The sequence below is a fragment of the Sceloporus undulatus genome, chromosome 1 (assembly GCF_019175285.1).
Source record: "Sceloporus undulatus isolate JIND9_A2432 ecotype Alabama chromosome 1, SceUnd_v1.1, whole genome shotgun sequence".
NCBI classification, from domain to species: domain Eukaryota; kingdom Metazoa; phylum Chordata; class Lepidosauria; order Squamata; family Phrynosomatidae; genus Sceloporus; species Sceloporus undulatus.
Window position 1 is genome coordinate 80,208,505 of NC_056522.1, and position 19,510 is coordinate 80,228,014.

The 19,510-nt window shown below is 40.6% G+C and overlaps 1 protein-coding gene across 1 annotated transcript in view; it reads left to right on the forward strand.

Annotated features, from left to right (window-relative positions):
- Nucleotides 1-2,909: 2,909 nt before the first annotated feature.
- Nucleotides 2,910-19,510, forward strand: part of LOC121935278 (T cell activation RhoGTPase activating protein) — a 28,741-nt gene continuing 12,140 nt past the window's right edge. The window contains exons 1-3 of the mRNA XM_042476678.1: nt 2,910-3,112; nt 3,740-3,824; nt 3,940-3,993. Coding sequence (XP_042332612.1) covers nt 3,798-3,824; nt 3,940-3,993 — 81 coding nt within the window. The 5' untranslated portion in view covers nt 2,910-3,112; nt 3,740-3,797. The remainder of the gene's footprint in view (nt 3,113-3,739; nt 3,825-3,939; nt 3,994-19,510) is intronic.

The window sequence follows — 19,510 nt, forward strand, 5'->3', positions numbered from 1 at the left end:
GATCTCCCTGACTGAGTCTATCCATGTGGTGTGCAGGCCCCTTCACTTTATACTACCTTCTACCTTTCCTAGCATTACAGTGGTCCCTTGTTATCTGTTGGGGTTTGGTTCCATGCCCCCCTGTGGATAACAAAATCTGTGGATGCTCAAGTCCTGTCAAATATAATGGAAAAGGAAAATGATGTCTCTAATATAAAATGAAAAAAACAAGGCTTGCTATTTGGAATTTATACTGTTTTTGAATATTTTCAAGCTGTGGATGCTTGAATTCATGGATAAAGAATCCATGGATAAGGAGAGCTGACTGTATTGACTTTTCTAATGAGTCATGCCTTCTCATTATGTGGCCAAAGGACAACAGTTTTGTCATCTTGGTTTCTAGGGGGAGTTCTGGCTTGATCAGTTCTAGGACTCATTGTTTGTGTTTTTGGCTGTCTATGGTATCCTCAGCATTCTTCTCCAGCACCACATCTCAAATTAGTTGATTTTCTTTTTGTCAACATTCTTCACTGTCCGGCTCTCGCATATGTATGTACAGGAATATGATAGCTTGGATGATCAGAAAACTTATATTTTTACCCTTTAGCATCTTGTCCAGTTCTTCCATAATTGCCCTTCCCATTCCTAGACTTCTTCTGATTTCTTGATGCAGCTTCCATTCTGATCAATGTTTGATACAAAGTACAGGAACTCTTTTAACTATTTTGATTTGCTCATTGTCTAGGTTGAATTTACATAGATCATCCATGGTCATTATTTTTGTTTTCTTATTTATGTTCAGCAGTGAGCCATCCTTTGCCCTTGATCTTCCTTAGTAATTATTACAACTAAGTATGCTTATGACTGCAACCTTTAAGGGGCTTTATAAGTTAACAACCTTACCATCTTCACAACAAAACAAGTCCAATTGTGTTCAGACATAAGTGCATTTAGGATGCAACCTTGGTCCAGATCTCACCAAAAGAAATTCCTCATCCAGGAATCAAATGGCCACTGCTTCTGGTTATAACACAAAATAGGAATACTATTCTAAATAAACGTTAACTGTTTGATTTCATAACAAGGTCCAATGAAACAGGGAAGGCTTTGTTTGCTCTTTGAATATCATGGAATGATATTTCAACAATGGACGATAGGTTCGCCTTAGGGTTGTCGTAAGTTGGAAATGACTTGAAGGTACACAACATTATTATTCTGAAACTGAGAATGAAGGAAATGGTACTCCATGTTTTTGTAGCAGCTTTTTTTCAATGCTGTCCAGATGGATTGAGCCAACACAGCTGGTTTGGAGAAGGCTACCTCTCCAAACCTTGGTATTTGTTGTTGTTGCTGTTGTTGTTGTTTGGAAAACTCACTGAAGGCAGTGTCGCTAACTCTACATTGGGCCCTTGGTATCCACTGGGGCCTGACTTCAGGACCCCATCCCCCATCAATATTAAAATTTGTGCATACTCAAGCCCCATTATATACAATGGTGTAGTAAACTGGTGTCCCTTATATAACATGCCAAAACCAAGGTTTCATTGACTGCATCCACACTGCAGCTTGACAACACTTTAAGTGCCATGGCTCAATGCTATGGAATTCTGGGAATTGTAGTTTGTGGTGGCACCAGAGCTCTCTGAGAGAGAAGGCTCGGTGTCTCCCAAAAACTGCAGTTCCCAGAATTGTATATCATTGAGCCATGGCACTTAAAATGGTGTCAAACTGGATTATTTATTCCATGTGGATGGAGCATTTGTGGATTTTTTTTAAAAAAAATATTTAATTAAACAAATATTTTCCAATTGTGGATAGTTAAATCTGTAGGTGCAGGATACATAGGGCTGATTACACTTCTTAGTAACTTTATTTAGGTCTGCAGCCTGAGGTTTTTTTTCCAGCAGCATCTGCTTCCATGAGGTGTGAAAATGGTTTTGGCAGCTCCTGCCACTTTCCAGGGAGCATGCTCACTCAGCCAGCTGCAATAAACCCCATTTTCCTTCTCCAAAAGCTGCTTCCCAGCCTAGTGACTATTGTTCCTCTCCCATCTGGTGCTGCCTGCCTGCCACGCGATCTTGTAGCAGCTGCTGTATTCTAGCATTTTGCAGGACTGGACAGGGCTTAACACACACACACACACACACACACACACACACACACCATCTTATTATCCACAAAGTCACATTGCAGTTCAATTTTCTGAATGTTCATGTTTATATGTCAACATCTCAGGTTATCCAAGTTTGTGATGCCCAGATCTGAAAACTGTTCTGGTCTCGTGAGGAAAGGAGCACGCTGCATGTCTTTCACTGTTGCTTCCCAAATGATATCTTTTTTAAAAATCATACCCGTTTTGATTTTTTTAGTCACAAGAAACACAAACAGGAGCAATTTTTTTAAAAAAAGTATCTGAGATATCAATGTATGAGTAATAAATCATGTTTTACTTCTAAAATGTCCTCCTTGGTCCCCATTTATTTTCCCACATGCCTACTGCTTCCTCCAATTGCTTTTTAAAAGAGAGGACACTGACCTATTTTCATCTATCATGATCTCTTGTGGTTTATTTGGGGGTGAAATGTGACATCTTAGGGACACTTGTACACCCAAAGACAAACCCTGCTTGTATAGAAGTTGATGTCTGTAACTCCAGATTGCCCTTTAGGTTAGCATTCATCCAGCCTACACAGCAGTATGTTTTTCAGACATCCCACCAGATTCCTGTCGTAAGGTGGAACTTTTACCTGTTTGACGTCTCATCTGTTCCATTGTTTTTTTGTCTGTGACAACACTGGACTTAAAAAAAAATAGTGGGAGGGAAACCCAAACACAGAGTACAGCTGCCCTAAAAGGAAAGAGGAAACCAGAGCACTAGTTATCTGCCAGTGAGTGCTAAGTTCTGCATTCAGACCATGATGCTTCTTCCTGTTCCTATGACAGTGTGAATTTCCACCTGCGTCCTTCCACCACTGACGCTCATTTAGCATGCAGTACATGCTGGGCTGGAGCTCTCTCTGTCTTTCCAACTCTCCCTGGCAAATTAGTTGCAGGCAGTGGGCAGTCATGCTGGTTTTCCTTTGCTCTCAAGTTCACTCCTTTTGAACGAACTCTGGCTGGATATCATTTTCTGGTAAGCTTGAAAAATAAACATGTGTGAAAGCTTAGTTTGACTCTGTATTGTATCAGTAAGATGTTTAAGGCAAGGCATCCACTGCTCAATTTAACTGTTCCGTACAGCAAATGGAGGCTATTTGTATTGAGCTTAAGCCCAATATGAGGTTTGATTTTTTTTTTTACACTGTCAGGAACTTTTACACATTCCTAGTGTATATTCCTAGCTCCTTTTTCATTGTGGGTTTTCCATCATCTTGCAGACACTGTCTGTTTAGTGTTATATATTATCTTTTCAACTTCTTAAAATATTGATAACATGTTGCTATAAAGAGTGGTTGAACAGTGAATTTTGGACCTGTTCTTTTAACTAGAATGATTATGGTTTATGCAGTGGTGTAAAGAAGGCTGAAGATGGTTTGGTGTACATTGTGTTTGGTCAACTTTTGTCCCTATTAAATAGGCTTTGTGCTGTTTTAAAACCAGAAGTAGTAATGAGAGAAAATGAGTATGTGCAGACCCCGTGGGAAGTGACTCCTTTGTCTCTCAGATGAAATTTCTTTACTTATCCATCTTGAGTTTTCAGCAAAGAAAATTGTAGCGTTTGGTAGCTCTTGTTAATATTTGCCTTTTCATTCTTAATCAGGCAAAGAAGAGAAATCAATGGTGCAAAAATCACCAAGGTTGCATCAATTAAATTCCTGATGAAGGTGCTAAGCAGCTGCAGTGCAGTAAGTAGTAGTAGTAGTATTTTCCTCCTTAAACTAATATATTTTATTCTGTCTGTAATATGTTATCATATATAAAAGAAATGGATTCTAACCATGCGCTGCCTTTGTTTTGCAGCCCAAAACCTTAAATGTGAGCGATATGGAGACTTTGATTGCATGCCAATCAGAGGTAAGCAAATATCAGGCTCTTTGTTGATTCTTTGTTCCTGAGCATATTCACAAGGGAATAAGCTCCAATGAAATCAATGGGCCTTATTTCGGAGTCAACATGCACAGAATTGTAGTGTGCATCACAAAAGTCCAGCTCTGATTTTACCATCAGTGAAAGCTCTGCTGATATCAATTGATGGGAGGAACAGAAGCATTACTCATATAGTTCAAGTTATTGTTTGTTTTGTTTTTAAGTACCTCAGGTGACTCAGGTAGTTCTGAACCCGTGACTTAATCATTAATGTGTTAAAATCATGCTTGAAAACAGAAGCTTGTCAAAATTCCATGACAAGTCTTGAGCTGTAATCTGCAGCTAAGTATCTTAATAGGTGTAAGAAATATGCTGGGGGTAGAAAAGGGAGTGCTATGCTTACTAATGTGGGAGCTACTGAAATTAAGGAGGTTTTTGCTAAAACAAAAATGTTTTGTTTTTGTTTTTTAGATTTAAAAAAAGATTTTTAGATTTAGACCTTAGAAATATTCATTTTTGGATGAAAACTCCCAGAATCCCCTCCCCGTCAGATATATGTACAAAGATATAGAACCAAGCTATAAAGCTGCATACAGCCTGGATCACAACAACACTCAATTTCTAAACACCTTCTGCTTCAAAGACCCATTAATTTCAGTGGGGCTGTTTCTAACGATGTGAAGAATCATTTCATAGCCTTACTTGGGTCTATGGCTGGGATCCAGGTATCTGCTTAGGTTCACTCAAAGAGGTTGTGCTAATCCTGTGGAGTTTTTGACTTCCCTCCCAACTACCCCAATTGTTAACAATTTTTGAAATTCTGTTATATTAGAAAATTGCCATACAGCAATACTTCTGGGGAAATTTTCTGGGGAGCATTGTTTGGGGGGGGGACCCTTTAAAGCCCCTTTAGAACTCATTTCATGGAACTGGATCCAGACAGCTCTCAACAGTGAAACACACTCCCTCAGAGAGTGGTGGAGTCTCCTTCTTTGGAGGTCTTTAAACCATGGCTGGAAGGCCATCTGTCAGGGGTACTTTCATTGTGAGTTCCTGCATGGCAGGGGGTTGGACTGAATGGCCCTTGTGATCTTTGCCAACTCTATAAATCTATGATGTTTATCACACTATGCTCTTAAAGAGGTACTATTCCAGTGTGACTCCTCTAGCTCCAGTTTAAATAACCATACTATTCATAGCCCGCATCTTCATATATAAAGATTTGGTAAAAGTGTAATTACTTTCAATTAGACTTGAGGGAAAGGAAGTGCATTAGAATGGTCACATTAATTTCCATTTTGTTATGCCTTTGGTAGGACTGTGAATATTTCTAAAAAAGGAGGCCACTTAAATGGGCGAAAACACTTTTTTAAAAAAACTACAGAAAGTTGGTACTTTATTCTGGTTTTGAGATTTACTTTTGAACTTAACCCCTCCTACCACTTTCTTGCCACATGCTATCTTCACTTCTTAAAAATACTGTGAGGCATAGAGTAAAGGGCTAATTCATAGAGGCTTGTACAATAAACGATGGTGCATTTTCCATCACCTTACTGTTCAGAAGACGCTCCCAAGTTCACTTTTGTAGAACTTGGTTCCTACAGTAATGAGACAGTATGAGTAGTTATATCACTTTGTCGAACTATGGTTCCTCAGTTTCACACCATTCACACAAAACCTTTACAAGTCCGGTTATACAGAAACACGCGTCTTTGTCCCTGCACATTATCGACTGAGCAACAGACTGATCCATTTAGAGCCGCAACAGAACTTATGTTATCTGAGTGGAACTGTTGCACTTAAACCTCAAACTGTTGTAGTATTCAATTTCCAGTATTCACCATCATTGCTATGCTGGCGGGCGGGATTTCAGTTTAGCAAATCTGGAGGGTCTACAGGATTTCAACCCCCACCTTAGATACAAAAAACATGCTAGACTATAACATCCAAGGCTCTGAATCCTATTGTTAGTTTCAAACTAAAGTAGAACAATTATATCAATTGGATTTATGAACTGTTCTGTCACAGTCCAATACAATATAGCCAAACCTTCTCTTCTAAGGTGATCCAGAAAAAAACAAATCTTCTGTCTTCATTCTACCACCTGCTGCCCCACACAAGTACTTGTTCAGTAAAAAGTTCACTAATCAAAAAGTTGCTGTTAAACTAATGTGCTAACATGTTTTGCAGGAACATAAATACACAAAAAAAGGAATCCCTTATTTTTTCAACTGAAACGTTTTGTTCGGACGAGATTTATTTCAGTGAAAACAGCCTTACTGAAAAGGAAATGGTGGAACACAGTTGATCCTTGATAATGCAGAAACCAACCAAGCCGGATAATCAGATACGTTTAAAAAACCAGTTTGCGTTTAGGACTGAGCTGAGCTAAGCATTTCCCCCGTTCTCATTTTCCAGTATCTTGGGGCCCGTTTACAGCCGGGCCTTTCCGGCACTCCGTCACGTGCTTAGGGTTGGCCCGACCTTAGCGTCCACACCAGCCTTACCCTATCATGTGATGAGCGGCGTAAAGATGGCGCGCTATACCACCACGGGCGCCGCATCTTTATGTTGCTTGGACGCTCTTAGCGTCCGCACGCCGCAACCCTGGATGTTTGCCGTGCGTGCGCAAGTAGCGCCTGCGGCATTCCCATCCGGGGTTGGAAAGAAGCAGCACATTTGGCGCGTCTTTGCTGCATCCGGGAACCGCGCGGTTTGGCTGCTGCGGTTCCCAGACGCAGCAACCGGTGTTGGCGGCGGGCAGGAGCCCCGCTTTTCCGCGGTCTGTACACTCGCCATGATACTATTCCACCATCTTCCCATCAGTTATCGCTATGCCTGCTACGGATGCTGCGGTTTGCAGTCCCAACACATCCCTCAGGTCAACATGTTGGGGAAATGGAGTATATGGTTGCTGTATATCCCATTTCCGCTATCGTGTAGTACTGCAGTCGAGATACTGCTTTCTATGGGTTGAACAGTCCTCTCTAGATTTTCAAGTGAAAGCAATAAATCACATTTATAGGATGGCTGTTGAAGAACAGGATTAGAGATCTGTCTCGGCTTTTTGCTTAGTTTTTACAAAGTGTCGTTTTACAATCACAGAAAAGAAAAATCATAAACATACTTATATACATATGTACAACCATCTTACAGGATTTGTAAAATGAGCAATGCCGATTCTGTATTACATCCGACAATAGCATTAAAAACACAACCAGCTTTATTAGGGACAGTAAATACTTGCTTTCCACATACTCTGTACACCATGTACATTTCTGTTAAAAGCGGGACAATAAACTTAAACATAGGATTCCTTTGCACCCTGGATGTTATCAAATGCTGGCTGACTGCACGTCGATCAGCTATTCTTTTGCTTTTTTGATAAGAACCAGGAACATGTCCTGAGACGTAGGACTTTGGAGTAAGTCAGGTAAATTTGCCGAGGATGTATTCCAAATAACAACATTCAACACCTGGCAGATGTCTTTAGGATTATTGCTACAGAAAGCCTTGTCACTTAAAAAGTCCTTATTACTTTGCTTGTAACCTATTATCAAGCCTTGAACATTGAGGCTCAGAGTCTGGAGACATATCGTGGTTTTCAATCTTGAACTCGTAAGCTACTGTATGAAGGAAGCCTAGCGCTGCACAGTGTTTGGTTGCTTCTTCATAGGATGGGGGCTTTCCAGGATTCTTTGAATCACACGTTGTGAAAACACCTCCTCTGCTACATGATAAACGATGCCTTTCAGTTCCACACCCCAGAGGCCCCACTGGCTTGGCATTTATAAACATATGTTGCTTGGACTCTTTCTTTTTTTTTCTTTTTCCTTTTTTTTTTTTTTTTTCTCCTCTTTCTTTTTTTCCACGAAAGATGCCTCTCTTTCTTGGGAATCCTTCTTGAAACTGTCCCTTACCAAGCCCCCTCAGACTACAACTTTGTGTTTTAGTCCCACCATTTTCTTGCGAGTTGTGCTGAAAATGACAATGAATGTTTCTTCAGTCTTCTGGGTGTATGTGTCAAACTTTCTTCTGGGAAATTCTTAGTAGGAACAATGACTGTGGCCTTCCTTATTCAAGACATTATACTTCCACAGTGAAGGTGATGCTTAGCTGGTGAGCTGGTGAAAGACAGAACTGGTTCTGAGATTGAGTGACGCTGTTCGTGAACTATGGAGGCTGTTCTGGGAAGGAAACACTTGACACTTCTGAACTGCCAATCTAGCTTTCCTTGTTTAGGTTTGGTGGCTTTTTGGTTCTTATAAAGACCTGCCAGAGAAGTCTTTCCATCATGTGCATTCTCAGGACTTCGACACTTCAATCCAGTTCCTACTTGTGAAGACGTTTCCTCATTTTAGTTAGTTCTGGGTTCCTCACCGAAGAGACTTCTTGAGACCCTTCGAAGAGGAACCTGTTCTGGTCTGAGAACCTTTCTGTCCAGTTTGCTTACAGATAGTTTAAAAACGGGTCAGTGAAGAGACAGCCAAGTTCTGGTTCTAGTGGTTCGTTGTAGGTGTATAGCTCATACTCCTGGGCCTGATTTGCTGTTCAAATTGGATTTTAGTAGATTGTTAGGCTGGAGATCATGGAGCTGCATTCTCCCTCACGGTCTGTGCTGTCACGCAGAATCCATGTTTGCTGGCTTAAGGACCGCATTTTGGAGGAAGGAAAGAAAATGTGCTGTTGGGTATGGGGACAGATTATGGACTATGAATCTTTACATTTCAACTGACTTCATTCTTAATTGAATAACAAAGATGTAGAGTTCTGACCTCTACATTAAACTTTCTTTGCATATCTGCAGTACAGTATGTCTACAAAACTCCTCTACCAATGGTGGCGCGTTGCCAAATGCCTGTACCTGCAGCCACTCATTCACAAAATCACAAAGGTTAAAGTTCACATACCAGTGAAAGGCTCAAGCTCGAGTCAGGCTGCACCTTCCGAGGAGGGTCGCTAAAATGAATATTTTTCCAGATTGTTCGGGCCTTAGCTTACACTTTGTAAACCACTTAGGAAAGTGCTTTCAGTGCACTGATAAGAGTGGGTATTAGAACTGTACTTGCTATTGCAATGCTATATATCTACTATGAAATCCTATTTTTATTTATTCCCAAAGGGGCAAATCTAAATTCCTTCACACTGTACAGCTTTAGAACAAAGAATTTTTGATTTTCCAAAAAAACTGGTGAATGCTGACTTTTACTTTTTGTCTAATTTGTTGACATAGTTTACCTCCCCCTGAAATTCCACAGAAATTCTAGAGATCCTGCACCATGTAAATCCACTTTCTAATCTATAAAGAGTCCACTATTCATGAAGTCCTTTAGTTTATTGTCTATGTGCAACCATCTTTAAAAAACTTTTAAAAACTTTAAAATCAGTTTCATCCTGTTCAGAAGTGTTCCCAGGGCATTGCTGACTAGTATTTGTTACTTGACATTTTTTATTTTGTAAAAGAGGGGAACCACTAAATGATATATACAACTGTTTGGCAAAAACAGTAACAAGGCGTATCTCATTCATATAACAAACATATAGTCTAATTCACAATATCGAGACTCCATGGTTCGCAGACACCTCAACAATATACACATGAATAACACTGTGTTCATTGTGAAAGCAACCAGGCATGAAATAAATGTTCTGCTGTTTTGGCAGTGAAATTTTTCTACTGCTGTATCAACGAATCAATAAAATGTCTAGGAAAAAATCATTGAAGATACTTGCAGCCACGTAGCCTGGGATGTAACACTAATTGGGAATCGGTAGCAAAAGTCCTTTAACGTCCTTTTGCTGGCTACCTCGAGTTCTCTGTGGCCCGTTTCGGACACTCAAGTAGTTTCATCAGAATGATAGCGTTTTTCTTTGCTGGGTTAATACGGTCAACTATATATTCCAGCTCCTGCCATTCGCAGGTTATGGCTTGAACTGATAAGAGATTGCGCAATCTTCTTATCAAAACAATAGTGGATGGCTGGTGTGATGAAGACTACTTGCGCGGTTGAAATGGCCACAGAGAACTCCGGAGTAGAAAAAATTTCACTGCAAACCAGCATACATTTATTTATGTCCTTGGTTGACTTTCACAAGAAACACGTGTTATTCATTGTGTCTACTGCTTGAGTGCTTGTGACCCATGGTCTCCATATTGTGATATAGACATATAGTTTAAATGCGATACGTCCTTGTTTCTGTTTTTCCAAAACATTTGATACATTCATTTGTTGTTTCCATCTTTTTTGACTCTTGTAGAGTAACGCGCTGCTCCGGTTGTTTGTGTATTTTTAATTGTTTGCTGACTTTTTACTTTATTGTTACCCTTTCTGTATTGTGAGTATTATTTTTATGATTATGCTATGATTCTTAGATTGTACACGATGGGCGGATTTACTTTATCTACTTTATTGTTTGTATGTACAGTGCGGGTTGATCTACTAGCGCTATATAAAATAAAGTATATAATCATAAATAATAATAATAATAATAATAATCATTAATAATAATATCATAATTATAAAATAAAGCCCAATTTCATTTTCCAATATATGATTGCTGTTACCTTTTCACATGTTTCCATACATGCATCCATGTTTTTGCTGGTTTGTTCTTTGCTTATCAGGTTTTTTATATATTCTTGGATATCAAAACGATATCCAATACAAAGCTGCAGCTCGGGCTTCCATCCATTAATCCTCTTTCTCCTCCCGTGTCACCCCAAGACAGCAAGGACAGTAGTGTGTAAATCTCAGTCTCCATGTGAACTTCTAAGAAATAGCACTTTTAACATTTGAAAACAATTTGTGGTTTGTCTGTTATCTCTGTTACTTCCTTTGCCGTTCAAGCCATGTCTGAATAAATCCGAATAATGTAAGACGAATCCAGCCTTCCTTTTAGTGCAGAAACTTCTAAAGAAGCCCATAGTACATTCTGCGAACCTGACCAGTGCGACAATGATCCTAAATTAACTCTTAGAGAGCCCGAAGACCAAAATCGTATCTGACTATGTACCTTGATTCATCATGGAATTCATCAAGCTGCATTACTGACATAGCGCAACAAATTTCTTCCCCAATATATCAGAACAATTGTCAATGAGGCATCCCCTATAATGCCTTCACCTGTGCAAATCAATCAAGAGTATTTGTTATTCAGGCATTTTTCAGGTCATCTGCAATTAACAGTGTTATTTATACAGTTATTTATACATGGCCCGTTCTCTGGTTAAATTAAAAGGAAATCAGATGATCAACAGCACTGCCTACACTTTCAGCCACAACCCTGTATGGGACACGTGCTGCATTTGGAACTATATTACAGCTGGCCAACAACTGGAAGATACCACAGAGTCATTGCAGCCCTCCTCTGGTCCCTTCTATGCCCGGTAAGAGCAATTTGGGGGGGGGGGGGAGTGGGAGTAAGTTAGCCAGACACAAACTGGATTACCTAGAAAGATAACATCCCAAAACTGATTACATCCTCATGGAGGTCCACTGTGTCCTGCCAGAGGGTTTCAGTAGATTACGGTAATCATCATTTTGTTTCTGGCGGGTACTGTCTGCCAGCCACAAAATGCTAACCACAGGTTCTTACATAAAATGCAGTTCTTTTGGTTAGGCCTGGTACCTCTGCTAGTATTTGTGGTTTGTGGCTTTAATCCATTCCCATGGCCAAAACAAGATACAGGACTGTACCTAAGAATATTGCTACCCCACTAGTTCATTGGTCCAGGTCCCTATATAGGATAGGATATCATCACCTTTACAACCTGCCTCTCACCACTTAGACCTATCTCAGAGAAAAGAAAGTCAAACTGCAGCATGCGAGTAGCAGCTTTCTCATTGGCCTCTCATCATAGCACTTCCATTCTCTTTCGAAGGGAAGAGATGCTGTTTGTCGAAACTGATTTTTCCCGGTGAAAAAAAGGCATGTTTTGCGGACTCTTTCCTTTGGGAAGAGAGAGAATGGAAGTGTACACAATGGCATGCAGCGAGGATGGAGAAAGGCCGCGCTACTCTTCAACCACATTTCAGCCCTTTTCTCATGCTTCCTTAGAAGAGCAACATAGGTTGGAAAACATTACTTGTTTACCTGTAACTTCCAGAATTTCCAGTCAGTCTGGCCACTGGCTAAGGGGGTTCTGTGGGAATCTAGAAAAGTAAGTTTTCTACGCACTTAGAGGTTATCGCCGGGCTCAAGGACAGTTATAGCTGGTGACAAGCAAACAGAGGCAAAAGTGGGATGGATCAACCCTCTCCTTCTGCTATTCTTGCTCCCTCTCTTTCTCTCCCTACAACTCTCCTACCTGTCCAGTGGGGTGATGATGGGAGACACAATATGCCAGAAGGTCTGAATTCATCCATTAAGCGGCCTTTGAAATCACCAAACTTTGTGCAATGATGCGTAGTGTAGGTAAGACTCTTTCCCACCATCGCCACAAAAGTATTCTTACAAAGATTCCTTTCGACAAGATGAGAATATTTGTCATCTAGCCTAGCAGCCTACTCTAACTGGAAGCTATTTCTCAGGGTATGAGGCAAAGCCTCTTTCCCTGTGAGCTGATACTTCATCAATTTACTTGGAAATTACCAGGGATTGTACCTAGGGGACCATCTGGCTTGTGCCCAGAGTGCTTTAACTGAACTATCACTCTCCTCGTCATCTCCTTCCTAACTGACGTTACCCTGATTCAGAAACTAGTGTTCACAAGAAATTTTAGATTTTTTTAAAAAACACCTTGGCACAACAAGTTCACTGAGGCTAAAAAAAACAAACAAATATTCTCAGTGAATGCCGCACCTTTATTGAACTATGTTACTGTTCATTTTCAGGTGTTAACTCTTGGGGCTTAAAGGTCCAGTGTGAGCCAATTTCATATAATTCGTTTGAAGGGGACTGATCATCACAGTGTGTTTGTAGTAAGGCTTTTTTCCTTTGAAGACAAAACAGCTATGGGTGAAGAAAAAGTGACAGCAGAAGGAAGTAAAACCAAGCTCACCTTATCTGTCAGCTCTTTCGGACTTCAAGATGGAAGACCCTGGTCATTAATTTCTGCGTCAACATGGTTGGCCCAAAACCGTGGCAAGATTGCTAGAATCCATTTGTGACTTCTGACCTTTTGCTTAATGTGGTGGATCACACCAACGCAAATGCTGAGGCAAAATAAGGTTTGGTCTTGGTAGCTTGTCTGCAACCCATACAAAACGAACCACAACAAAAATGATCCTCAGGAAAGTTCTGCTTTTTAAAGCCCAAAGTTTCAATCCATTGAAAAAACCATGATACTTCTCTTAAATGTGGGAAAGTGTATTTAGAGTGGCTAAAATAAAATTCCCATTCAGAAATCCCCCAGGCATCAGCTGTGTTTGAAACTGACAGCCAAAAAGCCCTGAACAAATGTCAAGCAAGATGATACTTTCTCTTGGTCCCAACCATAATACAATTCCTTTGGTAAGGATACAGGAACAAACCTTCTTCTCCTTCCTCTGGGAGGTGACAACTGGCCACTGTTTCTGTTCACCATAGCTGGCAGGCAAAGATCTTTTATTTAGACAAATACTTGCTAAATCTATTGCTGTAGAAATGGCCTTTTCATGATAGGGCATATACTTTTATCTACATTTTTCCCATTTTAACGTGCTCGTTTTGAATCGGATAGTTTCATTAAGGCTTAAAAAAGAATTTCTTTTTTTTTTGAACTCATAACATTGGATTTGATTAATTTCTGAAAGCAGAAGTCTAGGGCGCATGGAGGCAGGCACGAAACTGTAGGGAGAGAACTTTCCCCCCCTTTTCTTGATGTCTTTGGCTGTGGTCTTTTCAAGCATACAACTACCCCGCTTACAAACATGTTCTGCTGTCCTAGATTGATAGCTCATCCCCATCACCTGTCAGACAGCAGCACAAATTGGGGGAGAATTGCCCTAATAAGCTAACTTTTATTCACATTGTTTCACTGAGCATTCAGTTTTGATTGGCCTGATATTGTGGTGTTCATGTTAGCCATTTTATGTTTCTCTATGGCCTCACCTGCACTGCAGAAACATCATCCAGTTCTGGACACCTTTCATTGGCCCAGGCTTCAGTGTATGGCATTCTGGAATTGTTAGTTTTATGAGAATTAGCCTCCTTGTCAGAGAGTTGTGGTGCCACAAAAAACTAGGAATTCTTAGAATTCCATAGCACTTGAGTCATGGCAGTGGTGTTAAAAACGGATTATTTCTGCAGTATGGGGTGCAGTCTATGCTGGTGATATAACATGAGTGAGAGAAACGCCTTTTCTATTCAAAATGAGGGACAGAGGGAAGCAAGGCCCGTGCCTAATCAACCAATTACCATTTGTTGTACACTAGTAGTTTGCCCTTGGTCATAGACATGGATCTCGAATATGCCAACCACAGATGCTGCCAAACGTCAGGAAAACTCTTCTAGACCATGGCCCACATAAGCCTGAAAAACCCACAAAAACTATGGAGCGGCCAATGAACGCTTCGAACTTCACATGGCAATGGATCATTTCCTTTTCCAATAATATCCTCCTCCTTTTGAAAACGTTTATTGAACCAACAGTAAAAACAATGAAAGCCTGTGGAATGAGGGAGCCATATAGAATTGACAATATTTACAATAATTCTGTGTTGGCAACTCTGCAATTCATTAGTATGCCTTACAATCTGATCCCACACCAGATTTGTTTGTTTGGTGGCTTATACTACTGCAGGATTTGGGCAGTTATTGTCTAAAGTACCCTTTCCAACGTTTCTGGTTACTTTAAACACACTTGGGAGGAGATTACCTGTTACTTCAGGTGAACCACCAGATCCATTTAAACAATGGCATGTGTAACATGAACATGCTACGATTTGAGACTGGATGTGTTTCTTAAAGAAATGCTTTCAAAACTTATTTCAATCCAGAAAGAATAAGGTTAAGATATGGCAAGCTTGTGATCCTGCACACACTGCTCAATCTCCCTTCTAAGAAGTAACCTATGGCTTCAATGAGGGCCCCCTTCTAGGTAAGTGGATAGAGGACTGCCAATCTTAACAGCACTTTCAGTTGCATCAATGAAACATTTTAAAAAGGAAATAAATTACACCTTGGATCTACTTCTTATTTGTTTTTTTTGTATGTCACGGAAACAAGAAAAAATATTTTATGCAGTGGAATCAACTTACTCTTTCATTGCTTCAGTTTTTCCTGATCACTACCATCTTCTCCAATTGCTGTCATCATCATCATAAAGATCGACCGCAGGAACGTTTATGGGGAAGTTCCGGAAGGAAATCCTGCAAGGGAAAATTAACCCTTGCTTCAACTTCAGGTAAAATGTTTTGTACCATGTAAGCAAAGTTATCTCTTCCCGATAAATAACATAGGGCCGATTTAAGGACATTCGTTCAGTGACGAGCAAGCTAGAAACCCCATTCCCACTTCATGCAAAAAAAGCCAAACTGGACTGGGTGTTGCCTTTTTTCCGCACAGTCACTGGGAGAGTGTCTGAATCACCCCTGAAGCAGCAAGCTATCTTAGCGGTCCAGAGTGAGATGCTCAACATGCATCTCTCTCCACAAAACCTTGCGGCTGACTCCAGCACCTCTTACTACAGGTGACCCTCTCAGTCAGCTGGTAGAACTGGCTTCCATGGGCATCATCATAAAGTGGTCAGGAACCCCAAGTGAAGACCACAAATACACACACCCACCTTAAAACATGCTAACACATGGACAGCGGTCTTTTCAAAGGCAACTTTCCCTCCAGAATTTAACTCCTTTCTTTCAGCTCTTTGCGTAACTTCTCATTTGCAGCTTTCGGAATATTCCTTCCAGCGTGAGGTCCTTGCAGGCACAATATTGTAATAAATATTCCTACACGAGTAAGAGAGGAAAGAAAGGATTATTGCTACCTTTCATTTTTGTAGAAACACAGAGATCTGAACACACTTACGTCATACACTTTATTTTCGATGTATATCTCACATTTCAACCAGTGTCAATGGACTTGCAGCACTGCATCAAATGCAGCAAAAAACAACATCAACGATAAGCAACTGTAGCAATGATGATGATAGTGGGACGAAAAACTAGTAAATACACTAAGAAGAAGCTGATTTATGTCAACCTGAGCCAAAATTAACAAGCTAGGACAGGTCAAAACCTGTTAAAAACTTCACCGGGGAATACTCCCATCAGTAGACGGAACTGGAACTTGTTTTGACTTCTCTTGGCCTGTTACAGACAGCCAAAATAAAGCTGCTTCGAGTCACCGTGGAGTTATGGTGTTTCGATGATTGCATGCGTCTAAGAGTCCAGAAGTCGCACCAGCCCCACTCCGAGCTGGAGCATGGCTTGGTGGTGGCTTTCGTGGACTTACTGTAGGATTGCATGCTCATTGAAACACCATGACATCCTGTGCTCGAGAGCTATTTTGGCTGTCTGTAACAGGCCTTGTTATTTTGAAATGGGAGAAAACTAAGCTATGTGGTGGTTTGTCATTGCTTTTCCCCCCCCAAAAAGCATTCGTTTTTGAGGGCCCTGGTAATCCTGTATCCCTCTCCCATTTGTGTGTCGCGATTTCGACTAGAAAAACCTTTGCCCTGCTTCATAGATATCAGACAATTGGCCCTATTGGGAGATTAGTTTTACCTTATTGCTAGTAGTTCAGTTGATTAATTGTTTTGTTGGGGAAATATCTAGTCCCATAATGAAGTTATCTCTGTCTGAAATCGAACTTGATCTTGTGATGATTGGGATTTCATGCAGAGCGAGCAGGTGAACATTTGTACAAGTGAAAAAAGCTCTCTATGTTTGTGACCTGGTTATTGGGTTTGGGTAGATTTTTTTTTTTAATTTTTCCTCATTGCAACTTTGACATGGCTGATCAAAGAGGAAGGCTGTCAAGTCCGGTTTCAAGCTGACCCAGAGTCTAATGTATCCGATGGTGTGAATGCGTCTAAGATGAAGGGCCAGATAATTTAACTTTCTTATTCTTTTCTTATTGACTTTCTGATTTGTGAAACAAAAGAGAGGTAAGGGATTACTGTATGTCTTTAATCAATGTAGCAAAGCTTATCTGAGACACATAGCTATGACTGAGAATTAATATACAGTAGGTAATGGGAACTCTAGAACGAGCCCTATTGGTTGGGGCCCGTAACAGACATGCGCAAAATAATAGGACTGCTATCAGGTCACTTTGGAGGATATGCTGTTTTAAAATGATGCATGTTGTCTCGTAAGAAGCCAGAAGCTGTTGTGCTCAAAGGCTGTGGTCCAGTGCTTAGGGGGAGCGTGGCTTTGGTGTGGCTTTCTGGTCTCTAATAACGCTGCATCATTTTTAAAGCATACGCTCCAAGTGGAACCTGAAGCAGCTTTATAATTTGTGCCTGTCTATACAGGCCCGTGTTGGTGTGTCTTCCTTCATGGGGCCCCATAATGGGCTGCATCTGAACTGAAAATTGGCTTGCCACGTGGGCCAGAGTGATTTTGGCTGTCTATTTGTGCAGCGTGTTTGCGCCAATTTGTGTGCTGGTTTGGAGGGGCCTCAGTGGGGAGACTGGAGGATTTCGCTTTTTCCATTTTTATCCCATGTTGGCTTTTTGCCAATGGTGGAGGATTTTTTTTGCAAGCCCTTGATGGATTAGTGGCTGCAAAAATTGTTTAGGGTACACACACGCGCATGGGGTGCAATTTGCCTTCCCTAATTGAGGAGGAATATTAAAAACCCCATAGAATAATGGACAAAAGCCGGATCTACTGGGGAGTTTTTTAGAGCTAGACTCGAAAAGGTAAATTTTCCATGCTCTGATGCACTGTGAACTGGCAGCCTTTCCGCCCCACCAAAACTGAGATAGAACTGCATTGAAAACAGTTGGAAACTGAGTGAATAGTCGTGTAGATTAAACTGGTGGGCTTCTCTAGTATGCTCTGTGAATGCCCCCCCTTTAATTTATGTTTTTATTTTTTTTATTTATGTAATTATTTTTTTTGTGGATATAACTTTTTGAATAACAGTTGTAGCGTGCTTGGACCATAGGAGGAAATAACAGATCAACTGAACATATCTCAAGACAGTTTGCAAAGCATTACTGCTTCATGTGAAAATTTTTTGTGCATGAAGAAAGAAAATGTTTTTTTTTCCTACTGGACTAGGATCTTGGAAATTAATGGTGATAATCAGGCATCCCAGAAGTGGAGTAGGGGGATTCCTTAAGATGGATCCATGACCATTAAAACCACAAAACCAAAGAGAATTGGGAAGTTCCGATGGTTACAGTCTTGCTTCCCCTTTGCTTTGCCCTTTAGAATGGTATGCCTGTCAGACTTACTGACTAACCAAGAAGGTCAATAAATTTTTATGAAAGATTGCCACCAGGGGGAAATCAAGAATGGCTGTTTTTAAATGTAAATAAAATCTTAAGGGGCCTGCATTGCCAGCGCTGCTGCTACCCAAGGGCACAGAAGGAGACCCGTAGTATGTCCAGCAGGGCTGGATTGACCAGCCCAATGTTCTACCTGCCAGTTAGATCAGTAGATTAGAAGTTACCTAATGGACTGCAAACTCCCAGATCCTCCTTCCAGCCCAACCAGTGCAGTAGGCTTTGGGATGGTTGGCGGCTTCTGGAATCTGTAGTCCAAAAGAACTACCTTTCTGGGTTTGAACAGTCTGTTCGCTTAACAAAGCAGAGTACATGCATCAGTGCTGGAATCTGGCATGCTTTTGATTCAATCTTGCACAATGAAGCCCAGGAACCCCGTGATTGAGCTTTGCCAGAATTCCTTGATCTCATATTTATTAAGGACTAGTTTTCTTATGGAAATCCTACCAGACAGAGTGCACAGCTCTTCGTTCAGTGTCACATGGCAAAACAGTGGCATTTCTTGATGTCAACCTGGAATAAACAACAATCCGTGTCAAGAAGCCATTTAAAATTAATTCAGACAGCTTCTCCATGCAACACACATCTATAATAAGCTTGTAATGTCATATTTCTTTTAAAAAATGCAAAAATAAAAGGATAAGGCATAGAATGTTTCTTTCAGAGAGCACAAGTTCTTTTTAGCTGTGGGGCTTGTAAACTTCTGCAGAGCTGGTGATAAGTATTATCTCAATAGTGATAAACCTGTGTGTTTGGAAGTTGCTGCAAATCCTGCTTTTGAAGAATTATTCTTTTAATGATTTCTACTGAAAATACCTAATCCAAAAACCCACATACCACCACCCATCCCTCCATCCAGTATATGTTAGATCCAGACAAGTATGATTAAAATAAACCTCTGAAATCCTTGGTTTCAGTTCAGTCACGCTATTCCAGTGAATCTGCTCTAAGCATGAGTAGAATATAGGTGTTTATCAGACGAGGCTCTTAAAGATGTACTATTCCAGTGGACTCCTCTAGCTGCCTACGTTGCATGCTGGGATTGCAGTTTAAGGAGGGTATATTTAGAATCTCCTGCAGGAGAGTTCAGCTCCTTAAAAACTGCCAATCCAGCATGCAACAAGG